The 24,819-nt window shown below is 38.8% G+C and overlaps 1 protein-coding gene across 7 annotated transcripts in view; it reads right to left on the bottom strand.

Annotated features, from left to right (window-relative positions):
- NT5DC1 (5'-nucleotidase domain containing 1) overlaps positions 1–17,719 on the bottom strand; it is a 142,895-nt gene extending 125,176 nt beyond the window's left edge. For 2 of the 7 annotated variants that reach the window (XM_002746883.5, XM_008994941.4), the window contains exons 1-6: positions 17,177–17,388; positions 11,841–11,932; positions 10,064–10,135; positions 7,571–7,677; positions 2,657–2,736; positions 481–565 (exon numbers count right to left, since the gene is read on the bottom strand). In XM_002746883.5, coding sequence (XP_002746929.1) covers positions 481–565; positions 2,657–2,736; positions 7,571–7,677; positions 10,064–10,135; positions 11,841–11,932; positions 17,177–17,269 — 529 coding nt within the window. In that variant the 5' untranslated portion in view covers positions 17,270–17,388. Of the gene's footprint in view, positions 1–480; positions 566–2,656; positions 2,737–7,570; positions 7,678–10,063; positions 10,136–11,840; positions 11,933–17,176; positions 17,389–17,535 lie in introns of those variants that run through there. The other 5 variants (XM_008994940.4, XM_035296549.2, XM_078369973.1 and 2 more) reach the window with 4 other exon arrangements.
- Positions 17,720–24,819: the final 7,100 nt, after the last annotated feature.

Below are 24,819 nucleotides of genomic sequence, written 5' to 3'. Positions count from 1 at the left end.
GGTGTGATTAGAAAGGTAAAATGCAGGGCTCAAGATTGGTGTTATCTCTGCCCCCATTCTCCATCAGTCAATCTTGTTCCTTAGGCAACAAGAACAAAATTTCTGCTGGCATTCATTTTGCCCACATGTCTATAACTACTACATTAATGGTTACAAGTCACCAACCCTCAGGCCCAAGCCAGGAAAAAGCAAAACTGAAACTTCAATTCTGAGGAACTCACAGAACGAACCTCATGGGAGGCATGGTAAAAGAGAGTATAACAGCACAGTACAGCTTGGAATATGGGCAATTATAACCATGAAAGAAGTGCAAATAAAATGACCTCTGAAAATGTAAGCAGAACGAACTTTAAATTAATATTTAAGCTCAAATTAAATCCTAAGTAAGATACATAGCAAAGCACGTACTTTTTAACTAATTCACCAGACAAACGTAGTTTAACAAACATGTATCAGGAAGCCCCTCTTTACGATACTCACCCTTAAAAGCTGACATTTTATAATTGTGTTGTATAGCAGCAACTATATCCTTCCAAAAATCAAATGTTTTTTGACCATTGTTCTGCTGAAAAAATAATTCCAAATGTAATAAATGCAATAATTCAGCTTTTAAGCATAGTGAAAAATGCTGGCAAATACAATTCAGACAGTCCCTGACTTAAGATGGTTAGGCTTATATTTTTTTTATTTTATGATGGTGGAAATGTGATAAAGATTCCGTAGAAACTTTACTTCAAGTACCCATACAACCATTCTGTGTTTCACTTTTAGTACAGTATTCAATAAATCACATGAGATATTCAATACTTTATTATAAAATAGGCTTTTTGTTTGGTGACTTTGCCCAACAGTAGGCTAATGGAATAAGCTAAGCTAAGCTATGATGTTAAGTAAGTCAGGTGTTTAAAATGCATTTACAGTATTTTTGACTTAATGATGGATTTGTCAGGAAAAAACCCCATCATAAGTTAAGGAGCATCTCTATTACTATATTCTGAAAGGAGTTTATATTTTAGAAAACATAATAGATTAATAAAGTTCACATTCTTCTAAATGTGATTTTAAAAAGAGAAATCTTCCATGAAAATCACTGCTACGTATATACACATACCACTAAATGTTAAAATAGCTCATTTAGCCCAAATATAATAAAAATTTCCACTCATCACAGTCTAAAAATTATAGAGTATTTTTAAACACAGCAAATTCACAGCATTATATAATTTCTGAGATATCAGAATGTTTGATATAAGATACTATGGCATCAATGGGACTAAGAAGACTGAAGCCCTAAAACCCCAGAAGCTGGTTACTTTAGAATTCAGTGCACTGGTAACCTGCATTTCAATATGAAAGAGCAGCAAATCTCAATAGAAGAAATGAATCAGGTTCCAAATCCAAAATGCAAATTGTTTTTATTAAGATTTTTTTTTTCAATCAGAAAGCAAATAAACATTACATTAAAACACACAACCCTATGATCCTTTGCTTCCTTGGAAATGTTAACCAGTGACCTATCTAAAGAAAGACAGACTACTAGATATTTATATCTAAATATACAAACTCCAAAATATTTAAAGATTGATAAACTTTGCTTATAATAACTACCAATGAGAAACTGACTCTATCTTGTGTTAATAAAAATTTCTATGAACATATCCAAACTACTTCTCAGTGGAAACTTTCACAACACATAAATGTAATTCTGATTCACAAATAAAACATTACCTGTGTTCTATTATCAAAATGACAGTAGTGATTTTTTTTTTTTAATTTTTTGAGACAGAGTCTCACTCTGTCACCCAGGCTAGAGTGCAGTGGTGCAATCTCAGCTCACTGCAACCTCCACCTCCTGGGTTCAAGCAATTCTCCTGTCTCAGCCTCCTGAGTAGCTGGGACTACAAGCACACACCACCATGTCCGGCTGATTTTTGTATTTTTATTACAGATGGAGTTTCACCACATTGGCCAGGCTGGTCTTGAACTCCTGACCTTGTGATCTGTCCGTCTCAGCCTCCCAAAGTGCTGGGATTATAGACATGAGCCACCGAGCCTGGTCCAAATAGCAGTGATTTTTAAAAGACAACATATGCATAAAGAAAAGTGATTCTGACATATAAATCTGTTTTATGTTTACAGGTCTTAAGTCCTAGGTATAAACTAGTATAACAAAGGATTGATTTAATCTTGATATACAGTACAAAAGAAAAAATTTACATTCATTAAATGATGCTCAAAACGGTGAATTTTAAAATTTCATCCAATTTTTTTGCTTTTATATTATTTAGAATGCTTAAAGACACATTGAATTGTCTTAATCAACCTTTAACTTTTCATTTTGCTAAATGAAACTATTTATTTTACTAAAGAAAATATTTTTTCCAGATGGAAGTTCTGTATTTATTTTCTTTTTCTAAACTTTTGCACCCTCTGCTGGAGAACAGGTTTATTTTTCCCGAGAGGAAAAAAAAAGTCACTGCTATTTCATTTCCCAAAAATATTTTAACCAAATTCACCATGTTTTCTTTCCTTGTCATCTCTGAAACCACAAAGAAGAAACTGAGCAAAAATCACAGCTTAGAAGCAATATGTAATTAAGTTCTCCAATTTAAGACTGATTACCTATCACAGTTTAAAAAAATGAGTCCCTACTTACTTTTGTTAAATAATCCACCACCCTGGCACATAGAAGAGCTCCTGGCAGGTCAAAGTAGTTGTCGTAAAAATAATACTTTCCTAAAAAAGAACAAAATTTTAAACTGGGAACAACATAATGCCGTATGTATATGAAATACACAGAAATGTGGCTGTTTTTTAAAATGTTTAATTATCTGAAGAAGCCTCCATTTCAATTCAAAATGGCACCATTATTGGCTTTGTCTTTTAAAAAAGATTTAAGCTCTGAGGGCACCACAAGGAAGTTAAAGTATAATATCTGGAAGTTAAGCACTGTATTCAAAGATATTTTAGTCATCTTAAAGAATGTAAAAACTAAAAAAGAGTATATGTAAAAAATAAAATAGAATACTAAAAAGCCATAATTTATGTTATCGATGTCACTGAATTTCAAAACAAAAATAACCTAACCCTGGAGTACCGTGAAGTGCTCCCCACTTTCAGACTGGTTGGCCAACCCCACCTAGAGTACTGCATTCTATTTTTATGCCATTTAAGACAAATTTCAGTATAAAAACTGAAAAAAACTGGGGTGATAAGTAGAATATAACCATGCCATGTGAAGACACAGTGTGCTTATCTTATAAAAACGGTGGCTAACAAATGGCAGGATGGGGGAACAAAAATCAAGTGATTATAATCAAAATCAACTGTAGAGTACGGGACAGGTACATTCCAAGATTTCATGGAAGAGAAGGATTTGGTTCATTCTATATGACCTTAGGGTACAATTACATTTGAGCCCTTGTTTGACACATTTGACTTTTGGGTCTGCTGTCCCTGAACAGACAATTTTGATGACCCATGTCACATTCCCTTGGCCCATGTCTGAGTCCAGCCACAGCTATGCTAACAGCACCATCCCACCTTGGCACACTGTGTAATTCTCTTCCTCCCAAAGGCTCTGGAGCCTATGTGGCAAACTACAAACTTGGAACAGGTTCCAAACTTGGAACTACAAACTTGGAACAGGCTGACAGCTCTGGGAGGTATTTTCTGTGCTTCTCCTTGGAAGTCCCAGTGGAGTCCAGCACCCATTGTTCCTTCCATGCCTCACCCTCTCATTCCTTCACTCCTGACTAGTGGGATCAGGAGTAACCACTCTGCTTTTGAGGGAACCCAACCTCATAGAGTTCCCTAGAGAATGCTTGTTACCAAGAAGAATCAAAGAGAACCAATAGGTAAAGCCAGATTTGACATTAATAATAAGATGCTTGAGTACCTCATTGTAATCATTTGATTTTGATTCCTCCCTCCTCCCATTTGTTAGCTACGTATATGAGGTTATGGAACACATTTGTCTTGTTGTTTAGTGTTGACTAGGCAGTGTTCAGCATATTCTAAGTACTCAAGAGATGTTTGCTGAATGAATGAATGAGTAACCAATAATTAAATAGATTATTTTGGAATGCAAAAGTATTATAGAGAAATTAGAAGATAACCATATGCAGAAGCCAGGGTTCTTTTTCTCTGAATATTATTTTGTGCCTCTTACTTCTTTCTGTAGAATTATTTCAAAAGGTATAAAAAATAAAATCAAAGTTTTCTTTCTGTTAATTTATAAAATGGCTGTGCCTGTTTCTGTTCATTCCCTCAGTTAAAAACATTTTGGTTGATACAGTCTCCCTGTTTTTCATTCTTTCATAGCTTAAATTGTTAGGGGAACCTCTCAGGCTGTTTTTAATTCCTAAGAAAGGTCACAATGGCTTTGCCAGTGTGAAGAAGCAGTGATCTGAAAGAAAAGGAAAGCTATATGCCATGCACTTTTCTGCCTTTGCTTTGCTATGCTGTAAGACTGTATGACACCCCAGAACTCCCAAGGCTTAGGACAGTAGGCAAAGCTTCCCAAGGTTCATTGCACTTTGTCTTGACTCTTGGCCTCAAATCTGCACTTTGTCTTATTTCTTGACCTGACACTAGAGTGACCCAACTTGATGGGTTGGGCACTGCTGTCTCGGGCACTGCTGGAGCAGGAGGCATCGCAGCACTGCCAGTTATATACTCTTGCTTTTCTCCTCCCATTCTTCTTAATTTGTGGGTACTAATGGATAAAATTCAGTCCAAGAGTTGAACTACTTACTGATTTTGAGTTATGGTTGAGGTCTAATAAAATAATTCAGGGGGAGCCTAATGAGAAGAGCTCATTGGTTCTCACCCACAATGCAAGAGGCTAAGGTCACTTGACTGTTGAACTTGGGCTGAACGTCCGCTGTGTGGACACAAAGAGGTTTGCTCAGCCTTGAGCTGTTAAGTGGGCCAGGCTGCTTGCAATGCTTCTGCACCCAAACTCTGACACTATACCATGTGAAAGCTTCATCCTCCACCTCTGTATAGAAGAGACAGCTCATTGTGAATGAAGTGAATAGTGAGCCCAGTTCAACAAAACAAGCCTCTGAATTAAAACCAAGTCCGATACTAAGTTTTACAAGCAGAAAGACTGCTCCCCAAGAAGCCACTACCAACCCTACTCCCTTTGTCTTAGTGGCCATGGTAGAATGGAAAATGAAGGACTGAGGGGAAGGGAAAAATTTATGTTAAAAAGGTTTTCACTTCTGCAGGTAAGTGATATTATTATCTCCACTCAAAGATGAGTAAAATGATGCTAAGAGTGAATTAGTACCAGAGTCACTTTATCCAGCAAATTGTAACAGAGCCAACATGATCCAGGATTGTCTGGCACAAAGCTCTTTGTGATTTCCACTAAACCAAGTTGTTTCTACCTAATCTACCATTTAGGGAAGATAAGTTCAAAAGGATTTGCTCTCTGGAGATCAGCTGGCAAGGAAAACTGGTCTTATATTAGATCAACAACCTGAAAAGAGATTATCAAACAAGTTGTCACTGAAAATCTCTACATCCATCAGTGCTTTAAATTTCCTAAGTGTACTGACATGGAATATACTTTACAACTCTGTTTTTAACTCTGAAGATTAATACACTTAACTGTAGAAGAAAGCTACAGATATAGAATCAATTGGAGTTCCTGAAAATAAAGAGCTTATTTGGCAATTTGATAAATTTAAAATTTATCTAAATTTTAAATCTGTATATCTTTAGAGCAAGTATATTTCTAGGAGTTTATCCTAGATATATGTATGAAAGTGCAAAATATACATTCATGAAAACATGACCACAGGTTTGTTTGTAATGGTGAAACACCAGACACAACACAAATGTCCACTGCTAGGAGCACGATTAAATAAATCATGACACACTGAATTGCAGAGCATCCCAGCTTTAGAAAAATACAGTGTACCTAGTGTGTGTTTGTTGATGCCAGAATCTCCAAGATGTAAATTAAAAAGAGCAAGGTAAATAATCCCTTTTGTATGCATTTAAAAAATAAGCTTTGGGGAAAGGGACTCTGGAGGACAGGAGTTGAAGACAATTACTCTTCTTTTTATTCATTTCTATAATATTTAAATTTTCTAACCATGTGCTGAGATTAATTTTTAATCTAAACCAACTTTAACTGGGCTGCGGAATCACAGGCCATTTTTTTCTTTCATACTTCTCTATATTAAAAAAAATTCGTATTATTTTTTAAAGGCATTAGCTCTCCCTCATTTTACAAAAACAATGGGCCTCTATTATGTGTCACAATCTGAACTGGGCACCTGGATGGGAAACACTTCCCTAACCAACACAAGTTAAGTGCAGATAAACTCCCGGGAGCATCCACATCAGGCTCCTGGCCAAGTAAGCTCCAGATAAAGCTGCTGATTCTAGGAGGCAGCGCTCTCTAGTGGGCAAAATGGTGAGTAAACAGGTGTGTCTTACCAAGTGAATGAATGCTCTTTTAGCAGGTGGCAAATACTTCTTTACTCCTGATCTTAATGAATTTCAGAGTAAAACACTTAGCTATGTGCCTGGCTTTTCCAGAAGGGAAGAGCCTGTTTACACCTGCCAACATCTGGAGAGACAACAGTAGTTCTTTACCATCATTTGAGTAAAAGGCTTTCCATCCATTTGACTTGACAAGTATTATACAAAGGCATTCTATATCAAACTCCGATGTGAAATCTTAGTTTTTCCTATCAACGAATTTTATCAATAGCACTCATACTTCCTGACATTTTCAGCTCTCTATAAAAACAAACAAGCAAACAAAACAGAACTCTCAAGAGAGAGTAAATGTAACAAAGCAAACATGTTAGGTACAAGGAATAACTGCAACTATTTTCAGGTTACTGTAGTCTCTGAAAAAGAAAAGGTGCAACCAAATACTGTAGTGTGGAAGAAAACTGCAAAGTGGTCAAACAATTAAAACAAATAAAAAAACTAATAATTGGGATTTTTAATAAGCTATGTTAATAAAAACATCTAACCATTCCCTATTAATTATGCACATTTCTGTCTGTAAATAATTTTTGAAAAATCATTGCATATTTACCCATGGTGAAACTCTTTAAAGGCAATGGAAAAGAAAAATAGTTAAAATCATTTGAAAAACAGGAAAATAAGAGACAAAGGCAGATGATACTAAGGCAGTAAGGAAGATAATTATAGAAAACAGGAGTGGTAGGTAATGTAAATATGTGGAGAAATCAGAGATGGAGGAAGAAAAGTAAGGATTGAGCACAAAACAAATTGATAAATATAGGACAACTAAGGACTGCATTATTTCTAAGTGCTAATCTTTAAACCAGAACAAGTACAGGTAAAAGGAGTAACAGTAAAATCTTCTGTGAACAGAATTTTGAACCATCTGCCAAACAGAAATCAAATACACTTGGAAAAAATACATCCTATTGCTACAAAACTGAAGCTGCTCTGTTTTGCACCCTGCCCAGCAGTGGGAAAGAGGGGGCGGTCTTCTTTGTCCTCACATCAAAGGTTTAGGGTACAAAACAAACAGGGAGTAGATGGTGAAGCTGCCTCCTTCAAGTCATACCTGAGCGGCAAGCCATTCCAGTGTCCGACAAGAAGTGCTTCCACTCTTTCTTGCCATATGCCTCTGCCAGCACTGCGGGAGTCATCATCTTGGTGCCATGGCTTGCCCTGATTTTGGGAGAGGATGCACATTGTTCATTAATGGTTCCCTTGAATGCCCCTTCCTCTATCATTGTGACTGTTGATCCCTGTTGCTGCTGGAGCTAACAAATACATATGCATTTTTTCTGTTTTCAGCTGGGCGCCTCCCTGTTTAGGATTCTGTAGAGTAAATTTCTGTGGACAGCTGTAATACCTCCCCCTTTTCATCTAGGAGGTAGCAGGTGATTAGGAGATGCTCATTCTGAGGTCAACACCGGATAAGATAACATCCTTTTTTAGAGAAGTTGTCCTTTAACTATACAGATAAGAGTAACATATCTGGAAAAATTAGAAAACAAAACAACCATGTTTACTGGGAAGCTGGTTCTGGCAGCACTAGAGAAAGAGCAGTAGGTACTAGAGTCAAAGCAGGAGTCCACCAGGCACACAGGAGGCCCAGGGGGCACCTGGCACCCACAGGAGGATGACTATAAGCATGCAGGACTGTGAAGACAAGATGGGAGCAACCAGCCCACTCAAGGACACAGAAATGGCTAAAACCACATGGGGAAATCGAAGAGCAATGTGGAAAAACAGAGCAACATGACAAAAAAGTAGGTATTTTCTGGGCTCGAAATACTGCTTTTGCATCAGTTAAGTCCAGCTAAAAGAATCTTACTCTGTAGAGAAATATGGTAGTTCCCCCTTATCTAGTTTTGCTCTCCACAGTTTTAGTTACCTGTGGTCAACCTGGGTTGAAAAATACTAAGGGCATAATTCCAGAAACAAGCAATGCATAAATTTTAAATTACATAGCATTCTGGGTTCTATTGTTATATTTTATTTTTATTTTCTTCCTGTACCTAGTTTATAAATTAAACTTTATTATAGGATAAGACATAGTACATGTAGGGATATGCACTATCTGTGATTTCAAGTAACCACTGAGGGTCTTGGAAGATAATCTCCGAGGATAAGGAGGGATTATTGTAGTTGAAATTTTAGTGGAGTTTATTATGAGAAATTATAATGATCGAGAATATTATTCTCTTGGTATTACAATGAGGTAACTAAATAATATGAAGGAAAAAAGAAAATAAGAAAAAACAAATGGGCTCCTTTTTATGAAGTGGTTAGCATTTTAGAAAGCTGTATGTCAAGATCAAGGAATCCCGAAAAATAAATACGATCAGACAAGGAATCTCCTATACTGGTTGAAAGAAAGCATCAAGGAGATATGCTAATAAATTCAGGAGAAACTAAAGGTTATGCAGGACTTGAATGGAGAGAGACAGACCTTGCAGGAGGAGGATGGGGACAGGAACAGACAGACAAGCAAGGAGAGAAAGAAACAAAATTGTAGAATGCTTTTCATTCTTTTAACCATGGTTAAAGATAGCCAAGAACACTGTGAGAATCTGACAGTAGAGTTAAAGGTCATAGACAAAGCTGCATTTACACATATCCTATCTCTGGATGCCTGAAAGATAAACATGGAACCAAATTACAAAATACCAAAGGTGGGACTACACCTGCTTTAGTTAGATGCACCTTAGGGGAAGGTCTGGGGGAAAGTGTGAAGGGAGTTTACATCATGCAAAAAGAATAATATATCAAAAGAGAGTATACATTAGGGGTCTGGGAGTTTTCTCCTTTGATTCTGATCCTGTTTGTGTATGTAGTAAGTGGCATAGCTTCATGCCCATGTTGACTTGCCTGTACTATTAGGACTGGAGAAAAAGACAGATGCTCCCTCCCTGGTGCCCTTTGAGAGACAGCAGTGACAGCTGCTGCTTCTGGACTGCTTGCTATACCCTTAGCAACAGTTAAGAGTTTGGGCCCACTAAGAGAGGAGAAGGAAAGAAAGTCACCCTGGCGTGTGGGAGAAGGGAGAGGTTGATGAGACTTGGAACAGTCCAGAAAAACTTCCAAAAGGAGATAGTACACAACATGATCCCTGCATGATAGGGACAAATTTGGAAAAATGGAGAAGGAAAGGGTGGTGGGTATACAACACCAACGTATACCCAATACCCATTCTTTCTTCCTTAAAAAGAACTCCAATTTTATTTTAGGCATCTATATACTCAGCTAAAACATTATAATTCCCGGGCTGTTTTGCCAAAAGGGGTGGTCAGTGAGATGTAGCAAGTTATAAACTTTCTATTGTATTTCCTACAAATATTTCTAATAGGATAAACTTAAAGGAATTAGACCTTTAAATGTAATCCTCACAAATTCATATATGAATGGCTCAAACAATTCATACAAAGACATGTAGGCAGACAGATAATCAGTCATCTAATTAATTAAAATAATCGTATTTAACCCATATTGTAAGGGTCATATGTCATGCAGTAATAAAGTGTCACAGAGAAAGTAAAGTTTTGACTCCACAACTATGTTTTATTACCTGAGAACAGTGCCATTATCTGCAAGTTTAAGGAAGTTCCCATCTTCTAGATCCAATGCCAAACCCTTGCAACTAAAACAGAAAAGTTTGATTATCAATCAATTAATATATTTAGCTAACCTAGGAAATAACAACCTATATTTTCCAAACATCATAATGCTAAAAAGGGATTCTCCCACGCAGGGGAATGATATGTTAATCACACAAATAGGAATATCTAAGAACAGTAAAATTAAATATCCATCACTAAGCGGGTATAAAAGGAATATTGTTATGTAGGCAAACAAAGGACAGCATATTCAGTTTGTAAAAATCTTTAGGCTTTTAAAAAGGTAAATCTAAAACTCTAAAGAGAAAAAAATAACCTGAACATCATCCCATACCTTTGTTAAAATGTACAAATGTTTTCCACTAAATAAAATACACACACACACACACACACACACACACATTTATATATTACTAGTTAAGCATTTAGCCAGTTGTTCCTACACTCTAGAATTTGTCTTAATTTAGGTCAGGTTACAAGAACTTGCCCTCTGGACAAGGCTTATTATTGAAAACCACTAAAAGAAAGTCAAACTAAGTTTTAGGTTCTTTACTGTAAAAGACTTGTGGGATTTGGGGAAAAATATTTATTATTATGAATAATAAAAGCAAACTGGTAAAATGGCTACCAAATACCAAGGGAATTAAACTAAAATGACAGTGTACTTTAGAAGCATTATTTACTTTTGTTTAGGGTAAAATTTCCAGAGTCAGTATTTTCTTACAGTGAAATGTTACCATTTCTTCCTTTTACAAAAATGGTACATCCAAAAAGACTAACCAAAAATCAAAAGAATGTATACTAGATCAACATTATGTAGGTATTTTTCATGTGTTTTAGGATTGTTACTGATTTTATTTATTTTTTTTGGAGACAGGATCTCACTTTGTAGCCCAGACTGCAATGCAGTGGCATGATCAACAGCTCACAGCAGCCTAGACCTCCTAGGTTCAAGCAATCCACCCACTTCTTCAGCAGCTGGGAATAGTGCACGTGCCACCACCTCTAGCTAATTTTTTTATTTTTTGCAGAGTTGGGGTTTTGTCATGTTGCCCAAGCTGGTCTCCAACTCCTAGACTCAAATGATCCACCCACTTCAGCCTACCAAAGTGCTGGGATTACAGATGTGAGCCACTACACCTGCCTGGCCTGTTATTAATTTTAAACTGAACACTTTAAAGTGTCTTAGGGTTTTTGTTTGTGTTGTTATCTAAATGAGGAAGACAAAGGAAGCTTTGGGAAGTTGAGTCCTAACCCAGAAAGGGAATAGCAGTAAGAGTTTTGAGAATGTCGATCCAAATGACCAAAACCAATGGTCCTAATTCAGATGCTTACTCAAAACGTGATGATTCCCCATCTTCTTTTACAGTTCTTAAATTAAAGGGTAGTAAACTAAACCTTTTTCTTAAAGATGTAAATTTTAGAAACAGTTCTTAATAACCTGTGAAATTATTATGACAAACTTAAACCATACAAAAATATCCAAATTAGTCATATAAGCTCTTAGCTTATTTTCACATTTAATTAAGCAAGTCTACACTTGTTTAAAGTAGAAAACACTTTAATTCGTTAAATACAAAACTTTTAATATAGAAGACATTTGTTCTTTGACTATTTCACATTTTGCATTCCACCTTCATAGAAGAGAAAGCATTACAGCTTTATTGGTAACAATTAGAACCACAGGAGATGTACAGACTTTAAAAAAAAGGAAAGGAAAGAACTTACCAGAAATCCCAATCCTCTGGGGTCACATTGAGCAATTCCTTATCATACCCTTTCTCCTTCACTAGGAACTGGGCAAAGCTATTATAAATGAGCTGCAAATAAGGGAAAGAAAAAGAGATTAAATATAACACCCACTATTCATTCTAAATGTCACAGACCTAAAAACCTAATGGAATCACTGATGGAGGCAGGTCGGAGGAGGGAAATATCTGTAATTGTGAAGTTCTGCAGTTTAATTCTCCTTCACAAGCAATTTATCAACCCCTGCATGCCCCAGGTAGTTGTCCCATTCAAAATTATACCATCAGCATACAATTATACAAGCAAAGACAATTATTAACCCTACTTCTGAATTCTAATGTGTTGGAGATCATAATTTAAGACTTGACAAAGCTTTTTAAACTTATTTAATATATCACTAAGATGATAAAGATGACGACGACTCTATCCATCCATCCTTGGTCCATTCTGGCCAGAAAGGCTCCATGTCAGGGAAATCTCAGAGTGAAATACACATGACCACCAGGCAGGCGATCTAAACAAGTCATGATGCCGCTATCAGATACAGAAAATCACTCTTATTTCTCCACACACACATACACAAAATCATTTAAAAAAAAAAAAAAACCTAAAGAAAAAGGACAAAGAAAGCCTTTGGAAGCAAGTACATTAATTACAATAATAAATACTCTGCTGATTGCTGACAGATCTTATTTCTCAACAACAACAAAAAATGCTAGGTTTTTCAGTGAAACATCTGGTTTTTAAGTGCTGGCTCAATTTTGAAAGAACTGTATATATCAAACAAAAAGCACTCAAAAGGTAGATGGCCCTACATTATTCTACCTCGAAGTGTTCCTTGGCCAGTGTTGGGTACACTTGAAACTGAGCAGAACAGTGGTCTAAGTTGGCCTGAGCAGTGTTCAAAAGGACACACTGAACAATCTGACACCTCTATAGATATTAACCCACAACAGGTTTTGATAACATGTCATACTCTTAGGAAGAAGAGGGCATTGGAGGAGTGAAAGAAACCTCCCTGGGGTGGTGAGGTTTACACTGATACTTAGATGTAGCAGTTTGACAGGTGAATGTAGAGGGAATGGGGGGAAACCCAGGTTCAGAAACTGAGGGGCCTGCACACAGGTAGAGTAGGGCTGTCAGAGTCTGAGTGTCAGGATGTGAGCAGGGAGAAAGCAAAGGCTCCTTGTCAAATGTCAAATCGAGTCGCTCCTTGTCATAAAGCTAATTAAAATTACTACACATGTACTTCCAACCAGTGCAATGTGACCTTATCCAGGGTAACTGTTAATCAACCCACATTATGTTAATACCATATATCAACAGTTCTCAACTCTGGTGGTGATTCAGAACCACAGGTGACACTTCTTAAAAATACCCAGAGCTTCCAAGCCTACAGGCTAGAGTGGGCTCTCTCTGAAGCACAGAGAACACTAAAACCACTGACCTGCATGGTTTACAGATTTTCATTCAATCATTAAAAGGAAAAAAAAAAACAATAAAAAAATGCACTGAGTCACTCTGTAGTTCAAAGTACTATGGACAATAAAAAAGTACACATCATGATCCTGCTTGATGTGTACTTTCATACAACCAGTACAACCTTGTGAAACCAGTGCTGCAGGGCTAACAGATGTAAAATGCTTAGAGCAGAGCCTGGCACACCAGCAAATCCAACTTAAGTATTTGCTATTATTATGCTTTATGCCGCTAAAAACAACAACCAAAAAAAAAAAAAAAAAAAAAACCAAACAAACAGAAAACAAAAACACTGCCCTGATGTGTAAACACTGCTCTGATGTGTGGCGCCTGCCCATCTCCATGGTGTAAATATTCCCACCATGGCCTGTTTCAAGCCACCAACGGTTTACCTGCTTGCATAATTCCTAAATAGTTAACAACCGGTTTTCACAAGTCCCTAAGAACCAGCTATTATACACCTTAGATTTGCCTCTGGTTGAGGCACTTTATTTAGTCTTGGAAAACTGGAGTTTCTCACCCCTTGGCAACAGTAATTAGTTTAAGATATGGGCATGTGATTCTAAAACACTGGAATTCTTCTTTGACGAAAGGAGTCCTTTCCATCAGAGATAGCAACAGGGTCACCCACAAATGTGTTCCTTACCTTGTGGAGGAGATTTTTCTGTAACAGGAGAGAAGGGGACCAATGCACAAGGAAGAGAAGCAGAGAAGAGCAGTGTGGAGAAAAGCAGGGACATCTGTACTCTGAAACCCCTGGTCTAGGCAGAAGCCTTCATGGCACAGGGCTCTCCGTGACATTCCTCTCCCAGCCTTAGCTGTCACCACCTCAGAGTCTCTCAGGGCCAAAAATAATATAAACTCCACAGTAGTTGCCAGTTGGTACATATGCAGCCTACAAATTGTGTTTAGTTCCCACATAAGGATGCCAGATAAAATTTAAAAAGCCTAGGTAAATGTGACTTCCAAATAAAATACAAATACTTTTTTAAAATATAAGCATGCCCCATGCAATATTTGGGACCCTACTCTCCCACTCACACATTTACATTAACTGTCTGGTATCAGACTTCTGAGTCTGCAACCTTAGGAGAAACCATGTATCATCTCCTCTTCTAGAATGCCTTTCCTGAGGCCTCATGTGAGGGGGACACACTCAGTTCTGTGTTTGCACAACTCTGCAGTTGTTAAATGCCTACAAGCCTGAAAGGAGAAGCACTCACAGCTCTCCATGATGCAGCCCCCACTGACTTCTCTATTGTCTTCTTCTTCAACTTGCCACCTTTTGCTTGTACCCAGCAGTTCCTGGTGCTGTTGCTCACCTCCAGGTCCTGGCCCTTACTGTAACTCCTTTGTGTGAAGCACGCCTCTCTACCTCCTCACCTGCCAGCTCCAGGACTCTCCTCTGTGTTTTAGGGCACCATACAGACAGGAAGGTGGGAAGCAGTGGAAATCCATAGCCAGACTACCTTGCTCGGTTGCCCTGGATACACTTCCTTTCTGTGTCCCGTTGTTCAATGTTCTCTGAACAGTGACTCTGGCGATAATATCTACCTCACAGGATGTTGTAAGGGTTAAATCCATTTACATAAGCAGCATGCTTATTAGAATCATAGCTGTATCATGTTGTTATTAAAATATCTATTATGTATTCAGTTTTATATTTAGTCTATTTATTGAGCCCAGTATGTGTCCAGCACTAAGCTCAGCACACAGAACACACAAGAAACTGTCACAGATACTGATGTCAAGGAGCCATCACTCTGGGCTCTAGAGGAAGTCCAACAAGTAAACAGGAAGCGTTAATATCATGCGGTATGTGCAATGAGGAATGAAGGGTTTTGTGGAAAACTGAAGGTGGGCTTAGAGTGGAAGGGCAAACTTTAGGAGGCCAAAAAGGCTTCCTAAGGGGAAAGTGTTTAAGATGAGACCTGATGGAATGAAGAGCTTCTGTGCAGAGCAAAAAGGCCCTTCAGGCACTGGCGGTAGCATGCAGTAAGACCCAGGTCATACTACCCTCACCACAGGATGGAGACTAACTCTTTGGCATTTTTGACGACTGCATGAGGCTGCCTAGAGACCTGCGTGTTGATCTCTGTATCCTCAGCTCTAGCATGGTGCTCAGCACACTATGGGACTTAAATTAAGATTTCCACAGCAAACATGATCCAAAGCTTTAAACATGATGTATTCTCCAGGTTTGCAGTAAAAAAAAAAACAAAAAACTCTTGTCTTTGAGAATCTTATAATCTGAAATTTTATGCTCCCCCATGGACAACACTGGCTCTAACATGACTGTGGTTTAACAATATTCCCTCCAAACGAAGGTAACTAAAGAGGAGACAAACAGAAATGTGAACCAGGAAGAGATTTGAAAGACACAGAGAAAAGAATAATATGTATCAAACACCTAGGGGAAGCAGTGGCCCAAGAATCAAGCATTAAAAAAAAAAAAAAAAAAAAAAGCCTTCTTAACTCTCAATATGATTAAGGAAACCAGAACTATAAAATAAGAAAGCAAAAGTGTATAACAGCAGAAAAAGGACGCCTAAAAAAAAAACACAACTTAGCATTTGGGCATAGAAAACATACGAGAAATTCAGCCAGCCAGTCTCTTTTGACCTTTAAGTGTACCTGAACCGGCCAGCGCAGGGACATCACCATAGTGAGGCACAGCTCTGGCTGATGTCTGCACCAGTGATACAGAGTTCCTCCCATAAACTGTGAGGTTTCCAAATGGTTTGGGTGGTAACTATAAAAGCAAACACTAGTCTTTGCCAAGGTACTATTCTCAGCATTATACCTCTCTTACTCATTTAATTCTTGCAACAATCATATGAGGTAAATCCAATTATTAGCTCCATTTTACAGATGGGGAAACTGAGAAGCAGCACAGATTAAGTAAGTTGCTCAGATCTCAGAGCTAGTAACAGTGGAGCTGGTGTCCTAAGCTAGGCAGTCTGGCTGAGGAGTCCGCATTTTCACCACTGGATAACCAGCTTTTCCTGTATGGATGCGTAGATCTTGGACTAAAAAATCCTGGTAACTTTTCAAAATTAGTTTCCTTGGGAATTGGGATACCAAAGGAATAGGGGAGGCAGGACAATTAAATTGAGCGTACAGGTCTGGAAGCCGGCATACTCCATGTGCCCCTCCCTCAGGGCACAGTGAGGACCCAAACTTTGCAGGGTGTTGGTGGAATGTGAATGTATTCAAAGTTCATGGAGCACGTAGTCGGTGCGGAATAAATACTTATTTTCTTCTCTTGATAGAAAATAAAATTAGGGCTAAGATCTTAATGATTTTTCAACTAGTATTCCTTCCAATACACTACACTATATACTACGCATCTCTCCTAGATTGCAGTTTAAACACTGATGGTTGACTGTGAAACGGAAAAATGCAGCCAAGAAAAATGCGAGTCCCAAATCAAGTGGCTGTTTCCACAATCCGCTGGTGCCCAGAAAGACATGCAGAGTTCCAGGGTGTGGGATCTTCAAGGACAGCCCGTTCCCGTGACACTGCCCCTCCTCCTCTGCCCTAGATACGGATTCCCCAGCCTGATCTTGCACAATTTGCCCCTCCTTCGTTCTTTTCCTTCCCTGTCCCTCTCCTGTCAGCATTAGCTAATGGCTGAGCTAAATGTGCCGGTCCCCACGGAACGGGCGCGGAGGGGGAACTGCACACTTCCGCCCCTCCTCGCCGCTGGAGGACGCGCTCTAAGGAACGGTGCAGGCCCCGCCAGCGCCCTCAGCCGCCCAAGTCTGGAGGAAACTCAAGTCCCGGCCGCCATGGAGGCTGCGCGCAGTGCGCCCCGGGGAGCCCGCGCCACTCACCGGGGCGCTCTCGGGCAGGTTGTAGCGACACAGAGTGTGGTCCAGGTCGAATCCGACCACGTCGCAGGCGGCCAGGGAGAAGTGCTGAGCCATGGCTGCACGAGGAGCACCGGGGAGCGCCTCGGCCAGGGAGGTTGCAAGGAGCGGACGGGCGGGTGCAAGGAGCGCGCGGGCTGGACGCTGCGGGACCCGACCCGGCCGGATGCGGCGGGGCGGGGCTGAGGTTGCTGGGGCACCAGGCGCGGCCGCCTCTCCCGCCTCCCGCGCCCTCCAGCACCGCCCCTGGATACGCTTAGCCCCCGCCCCTCGTACGGCCGGCGTCCTGCGCCGCCCGGCGTCTGGTCGTCCGCACTGCTTACCCCTGACACCCCAACGACGGCGCCCCCTGATGTGTCCCCCAAGCCTAGGAGCCCAGAAGGCAGGAGGGGCCCAGGAGCGGTGCCGCTGCTGCGCAGCTGAGACCTGTAGGCACGTAACCCTTCCCAAGGGTTACCACAAAATTCACCCGGGCTCTCCATCGCCTTCAGGGCCCCTCGGAAACCTGGAGACCCTGGGGTTAGACTTGACCTTTTTACTATTCCTGCGGAATAGTGTAAGATGATGGAAAAAATTCATCCGCTAATATCCCTCTGACCCAGCTAGCCGTCAGTTAGGAAAGTCTTTTTGCCCACCTGATCTTTGATAGTGGGTTAAACTAAAAACTTTGTATTCCTTAGTTTCTTGAGTGGTAAAATGGAAGGGAGACCTTTCAGCATTTCATACCCTGGAGTGCGTTAGAAAATAAATGTATCAGACATCGTGAAGAACCATTTTGCAAATTGATACTGGTTATAGAAACCAATATTGGTTATTACTTGATCGTCCATTTTGTTATTGCAATGAAGAATTGTCTATGAGAGGACATTAGAAACTTCATAGAAACATAGAGCTTATTGCAGAAAAAACTTTTGCAAACTGGTTTTAAGGTTTATAGAGCACAAAATGATTTGAGTGACAATTTGCTTAATTATCTCAAGAACTGTGTACCTACTACCATTTTAGATGCAAAGAAAGTTAATCCATTACATATCATGTATGCCTTAAGGCATTTAATTCTCTTCCTGATTTCCGGATGTGAAGGACTAGCACTTTGAGATCTTTATTACATAGTACCTCATTTTAAAAAGAAAGTACAAATCTATTATGTTTATATTGCTTCAGTTTTAAGTTTAAAGGAACAGTTTGCCCAATGGGACAAATCAATAGTCGTGACATAATGAAAATATAATTGATTGAGAATTGCATTTAACCCTTACAAAGTCTAATCCTTTTGAGGCTAATAGACCAATCAGAGGATTAATTTAGTGCAATAGATAGTTCAATTGAATAGGAGGACACTTATTATACTTAGTGGACCCATTTGAATAAAATTGATAACTTGTTCCATTGTAACACTTAAAAGCCGCAAACAAATCTCTCTAGAATAGGAAAAGTGAAGATTGAGCTATTCACAGATGAGTCCTACAAGCACGTCTTCAATGTCTGTGAACCAAAAGAGAAAAGGCTGGATTGCTGGAGAGGCTGGAAAAAGCTTGTTAGCCCTGGAACATGGACCCTGGCATTCTTCTCTGCCCCCTGCGATAGAGTGCTACCTAAGTCAAACTTCCAGGTAGATATCACATTGAAGGGCACAGGTTTCCTTGGGGAATATTTTGTTTCATGTGAGAATAGGTGCTGTAGGTACTTTAGGGACTTTCCTTGGTAATACAAATGTTCTAGTACATTCATTATAAGAGGGAAGAGTATAAAAGGATTGTTTTTCTTGACTCAGCAAAAACTTCTTTTTACAAAACCTCTTGAGGGTGCTGAATTATAAAGAGGAAATTCACTGGGAGTGAGGGGAGAGAGCAAACTGGGGCACTCTTAAGAGAAAAAGACTCCTGGATCTGTAACCAACTGGTCCTGGGTCTAGATTTGGCTATTACTTGCACATCAATAATCTTATGTACTTGCTGAATAGCGAATTATGTGTATTCTGCATGTTTACTCAAACAGTCCTTGTATTCGAGAGTCCATGTCATTTAAACTTTGTGGGAGAATTTTGCAAATGGTCCAATCCTGGAGGCTTGTACTCTTTCTTGAGCTCCACTCACCTTTCCTTTCTACCTCAAACCTCAGTCTGACTCTTCCAGAAATATAGAGGATAGTTACCTTCTCTTCTCCCATTCCCTACATAACCCTGAGTTTAAATACAAACACTAAGTTTAATTGTTTCATAAGGCTTATTTTTGGATAAGGATATTTCATTTTCCCTGTACATTAAACTTTTATCACACTTACTGATAAAATGCCACAGCTCTTGTATTATCAACTGCAAGTTCAGTCTTCTACTCAGATACCAATTAATTTCTGTTTGAGTATCATGGACTGCATTTTGTCCCCACTCATTCATGTGTTAAGAGGTAACCTACAATTTGTCTATATTTGACATAGGACCTTTAAGGAAGTAATTAATGTTAAATAATGCCATAAGGGTGGAGCCCTAATCCAGTAGAATTAGCATTCTCATAAGAGGAGGAAGAGACACCAGAGTTTGCAAGCACAGAAGAAAGGCCATGCAAGGAGCCACACTCCCAGTACTTTGGGAGGCCAAGTGGGGTGGATCGCTTGAGGTAAGGAGTTCAAGATCAGCTTGGGCAACATAGACCTGTCTCTACAAAAAATACAAAATCAACCAGGTGTGGTGGCAGGCACCTATAGTCCCAGCTATTCTAGGGGCTGAGGTGGGAGGATCTCTTGAACCTGGGAGACGAAGGTTGCAGTGAGTTGGGATCAAGCCACTGCACTCCAGCCTGGGTGAGAGAGTGAGACCCTGTCTCAAAAAAAAGAGCACCTTGATCTTGGACTTTCAGTCTCCAGAACTGCAAAAAAATAATTTTTTGTTGTCTGAACCACACATTGTGTGGTATTCTGTTAAGGGAGTCTGAGCTAAGACAGTTAATAAGGAGAGTTGACTCTAATCAGTGCTATGTTGAATGTAGCAAATATTTGCTATTTGAAAGATGTCTAAAGGACATGAACTTGGGTTTATGTTATTTGCTGACTTTTTAAAGTTGGTTAATTTTGCTTATGTGTAACATTAATACCATGTTGTGAAGTTTTAGGGCTTTTTTTTGTTTTTAGTATTTCATGTACTGTATTTTCTTACAGTTGTGAGTTATGTAATAATTTAGAAATATTCAGAAATAGGAAGTTATGTTACAGCCGTCTAGAATTGAATTTCATTATTACAGTTGACCTGCTTTTAATTAAGGTGGTACTAAAATTTAGCAGCTTTAACCTTATGTGTGACTTGTGATCAGCTAGCTTAAGCTATAGGTTCTATAGTAACTCACTAACTGATTTTTTGTGAATTTATAATACTGTCTTATAACATTTGTATTGGAAATATTATTCACCAACTGTGATTTTAAGGGGGAGAGAAATGGCCTGTTTCTTTTTTCATTAGTTTAAAATATGCTTTTCTAAATACTCCTAATTAAACATAATTAAACATTATATTTTCAACATTTTATATAACCTAAGCCAATCTACATATCTTCTGTGGCACACATAATTTCTTTAAGGGGTAAGAAAAAAGTTCATTTACTAATTTGAAAAAATTAGGAAAAATATAAATTCCTAAAAATAAAACTATGGCACTTAAATATTAGCCATTTAGCTACATAAAACCAAATACTTATTTGTAATACTAGGCTGGGGCCTTTAGATGGCAGTAGTTCTGCATCAGGAGTATGTTTTTTCTTTTTCTTTTTTAGTAATCTTAAAATCTTTAAATTTCTTAATAAAAAATCCTTCACTCTCTACTCTCTTGATTTTCTACTCTGCTCTTGCCACAAGAAAAACAAGCCTACTTAGACATTTAACTGTTTATGTGTGTGTGCATTTATTTTTGATGGTGGAGAGGGAGGATGTAATGGGCCAAATTCCTTTGGTAGGAAACTTCTTATAAAGGTTGTGTCTAGATTTTTAAAAATGTTCAAAATATGAAATTAGTTCCTCTTAGATAGATATTAAGTAGCAGCATAGCAAATGGTAGAGCAATGAATTGAAATTTAATTAAAACAAATGTTAAGTTTTGCTTTAAGGTTCAAATAATCAACTTTAATAATATATGATGGGGAATGTTGATTTGCCAGCAGCTGAGTTGGAAACACAATATAGGTAAACTCAAGATAAGCTCAGCTAGTTCCAGCTTAAACTTCATGTCTGTCACTTTCTAATACCTCCCTTTGACTTTGGCTTTGACTTTGTTCTTTTGGGGGAGTGGGGCTTCTAAATTGCAGAAGGGCTAACATACTATTGAGAGGTCTAGGGAGAGGATTTTGATCCTTGGTTAACAGCATCCATATACACAGATTCTCCTGGACTAGACCGTCTCTGGTGGTTTTGGGTTGCCTCTGGACACATTGTCAGTAACCACCACTGCTGCATAAACTCTAAAATGCTTCAGTTACAGTGATGTCCAAAAAATGTTTAGTTTTGACTCAAACCATGAGACCACTTCAGGCCTGCCTTTCCACACTCAGCCAACCTCTGTACCTATCTTGCAATCACAGGAAACCTTTGGTTTTGGAACCACAGAAAAAGAAGATGCATGTACTATGATGGAGGAAGGTGGGGCCACTACCTCAGATCCTCTCTCTAGATGTCACCTACTGTTCCTATTCTATTCACTGTCCCATATTGTCACAGGAACCCTGCAAAGCTGTTTTCTCTCAGAATTCGGAATGTGAATCAGGAACTAGTTTTCTCTGCTTTGGGATCCCCAAGCTCATGTTGGGGGTGCTGTTGTTTCCCATGCAGAGGATTTAACCTTGCAATGGAACAGGGTGTAGGACCCATGATAAGGCTCATTGTCATGCTCTTCATCCTGTTTATCTGAGACTACATTCATAGATAAAATACGGATGCCCAGATAAATTTGAATGCCCCAAAGATTGTGGGACATTCTTATACAAAAAATTTATTTATCTGAAATTCAAATATATCTGAAATTCAAATTTAAATTGATATTCTACATTTTTATTTGCTAAATCTGGCAACCCTATGTGAAACAGGGACTTTGTATCCATTTTCAAACAAACTTTTTGTAAACCTTTTTGTAATTAGTATTTTTTTCTTTCAGAAGGAAAATCAAATGTGTCAGTCCAAAAGTCATATTTTAAAGCTCTAACCCTCAGTATTTCAGAATGTGATTATACTTGGTGATAGGGCCTTTGAAGAGGTGATTAAGTTAATATGAGGTGTTAAGGTTGGCCCAGATCCAATCTGTCTGGTATCCTTATAAGAAAAGAAAATTTGACACATAGAGATATAGCAGGGATGCACAAAGAGTGTGTGAGGACACAGTGAGAAAAAAAGACCATGTGAAGCCACAGTGAGAAGGCAGCCACTTACAAGACAAAACAGGCCTCAGAAGAAACTAAGTCTGCTGACACCTTGATCTTGGACTTCCAGCCTCCAGAACTATAGGAAATAGATGTCTATTGTTTAAACCACCCAGTTTATGGCATTTTGTTGCAGCAGCCCTTGCACACTAAAACAGCATTCAAGACTATTTCTCTACTATTAGAGTTTAGAGTTCATTTTGGAACACAAAACCAATAATTGTCTCTTTTTTCTGCTCTAGAAGATCTTCCTTTTAGGGCTGGACTGAGGAAAAAATTATTGCTGCTTTCTGAGTGGGGGGAAATTTAAAGCAAAGATATCTCAGTTAATATCTTAATGTTATACAGCATAGGCAAAATCTGTAAACAAAGGTATAATGGAAGCATTTAAGCCAAGCCTTCTCATCTAGGGACTGGTATTTCTAAGGGATTATGGGAAAATTGTGAGATAGTTTTGGAGTGTGGTCAGCATTTTGATGGTAAAAGCGGTAAATAATATGTAAGAAGACTGAAATGGTTCATTCACTCATATCTGTCCTTTCCTCTTTTGCCTCTATGTATTGATTTCAATTTTTAAAATATCTAGGTGAGTTAAATTTTTGATTCTTTAAGGGTATTTGAAATATGAACATATTTCTGGAATCCTTTATAAACTGTAATCCAGTCAATGTGGAGTTCCCCGTGGCTTAGTCTCAAGTGCATTACTTCTTTGTCTTCAGACCTCTTGGGCAGCTTTCAGTCAGTTAAGTCAGAAAGTGTTTACTTTCTGGAGAGCTAATCATCGTAAAAGACCAATCAATCAATCATTAATTAATTATTATTGAATTTGTCAGACATTGTCCCTGGCTTTGCATTCTCTGAGCACCAGAATCGCATCTGCAATATTAGCTAGCCTTGAGAAATTGAACTACAACAATACCTAAGAATAAACCTTGAACCAGCGATGTTGGGAAGGGACTATTTTAGCTGAAAATGACATAGTACATGTCACATACTTTGTAGAGTACAATTATATGCATGTACATATGCAACAAAACAGAAATGTTATTTGGTGAGATTATGACATTTGTTTTCAACTTCCTTGTGCTTAAGAAATCAGAGGAAATGTTTTTGTGGTAAGAGAATGTTCTTTGGTCAGGCTTTCTCTTCTTCCAGGTTTAGCTTGTTTTATAGTTCTTGTTCTACACCACTGTGCACTGAGATACTGAGTTCTCATGTCTGTTTTTTTTAAATTATTACTATTTGTACAAAATTTATAATGTCTCAAAATTATTTTGCTGCATCTTTCTCATATATGGCTTGCTCTAAAAAGCAGAGCCTGTGACCAGGACTTGGCTGCATGTGGTATATTAGGAGGTGATCCCAGAAGTAAACAGTAAAGTAGTAGAGAGAGAGTGAGCCAGTAACAACACTAAAAGACAATATCAAGATCACTGTGGTAGGCAACAGCGGTTCAATTTTGCTGGCATGTCCCATGAAACACAGAGGATTCTTCTTGGAATTGTCCACTGGAAGGAGGAGAGGCTGAGTGTTTGCTCACTGGCTCCTGCTGTCATGATTGAGTGTTATCCACCCACCAACTTTCAGGCAGTGCTTGTGCTTAGTCTCCTATAGCCTCAGAGAAGGCCCTTGGGCACAAAGGAGAAAGACCTTGCAGAGCTATCTTGAGGTGGGTTATTGCTAGTGTGTCATGAGTCTGTACTTAAACAAGAATGACCGTGTATGAGCTATGGTTGAAATCAAAAGAGGGCCAAACGGATGTGAAACAGGGTACCAGTGCCATCTGCTACAGTGGCCATTCTTTTTTTTTTTTAAATGGAGTCTTGCTAGAGTACAGTGGCACCATCTTGGCTCACTGCAACCTCTGACCCCCTGGTTCAAGTGATTCTCCTGTCTCAGCCTCCCGAGTAGGTGGGATTACAGGCACATGTCACCACACCCACCTAATTTTCATATTTTTAGTAGAGATGGGGTTTCACTATGTTTGCCAGGATGGTCTTGATCTCCTGATCTTGTGATCCAACTGCCTTGGCCTCCCAAAGTACTGGGATTGCCGGTGTGATCCACTGCTCTTGGCCCTGTGACCATCCTTATAAAAGCTCATTCACTTCAGTATATTCCACAAAATTTATCCCAATCTATAAGAATTAGTCTGGAAATGGTGTCTCCATCTGTTGGCCAGTCTGCCTCTAACCCCCTGTTCATTCTGTATCT

Source organism: Callithrix jacchus, chromosome 4 (genome assembly GCF_049354715.1).
Source record: "Callithrix jacchus isolate 240 chromosome 4, calJac240_pri, whole genome shotgun sequence".
In the NCBI taxonomy this organism is placed as follows: Eukaryota; Metazoa; Chordata; class Mammalia; order Primates; family Cebidae; genus Callithrix; species Callithrix jacchus.
Note: the sequence above shows the minus strand (reverse complement) of the source record. Positions and strands in the feature narration are given on the sequence as shown.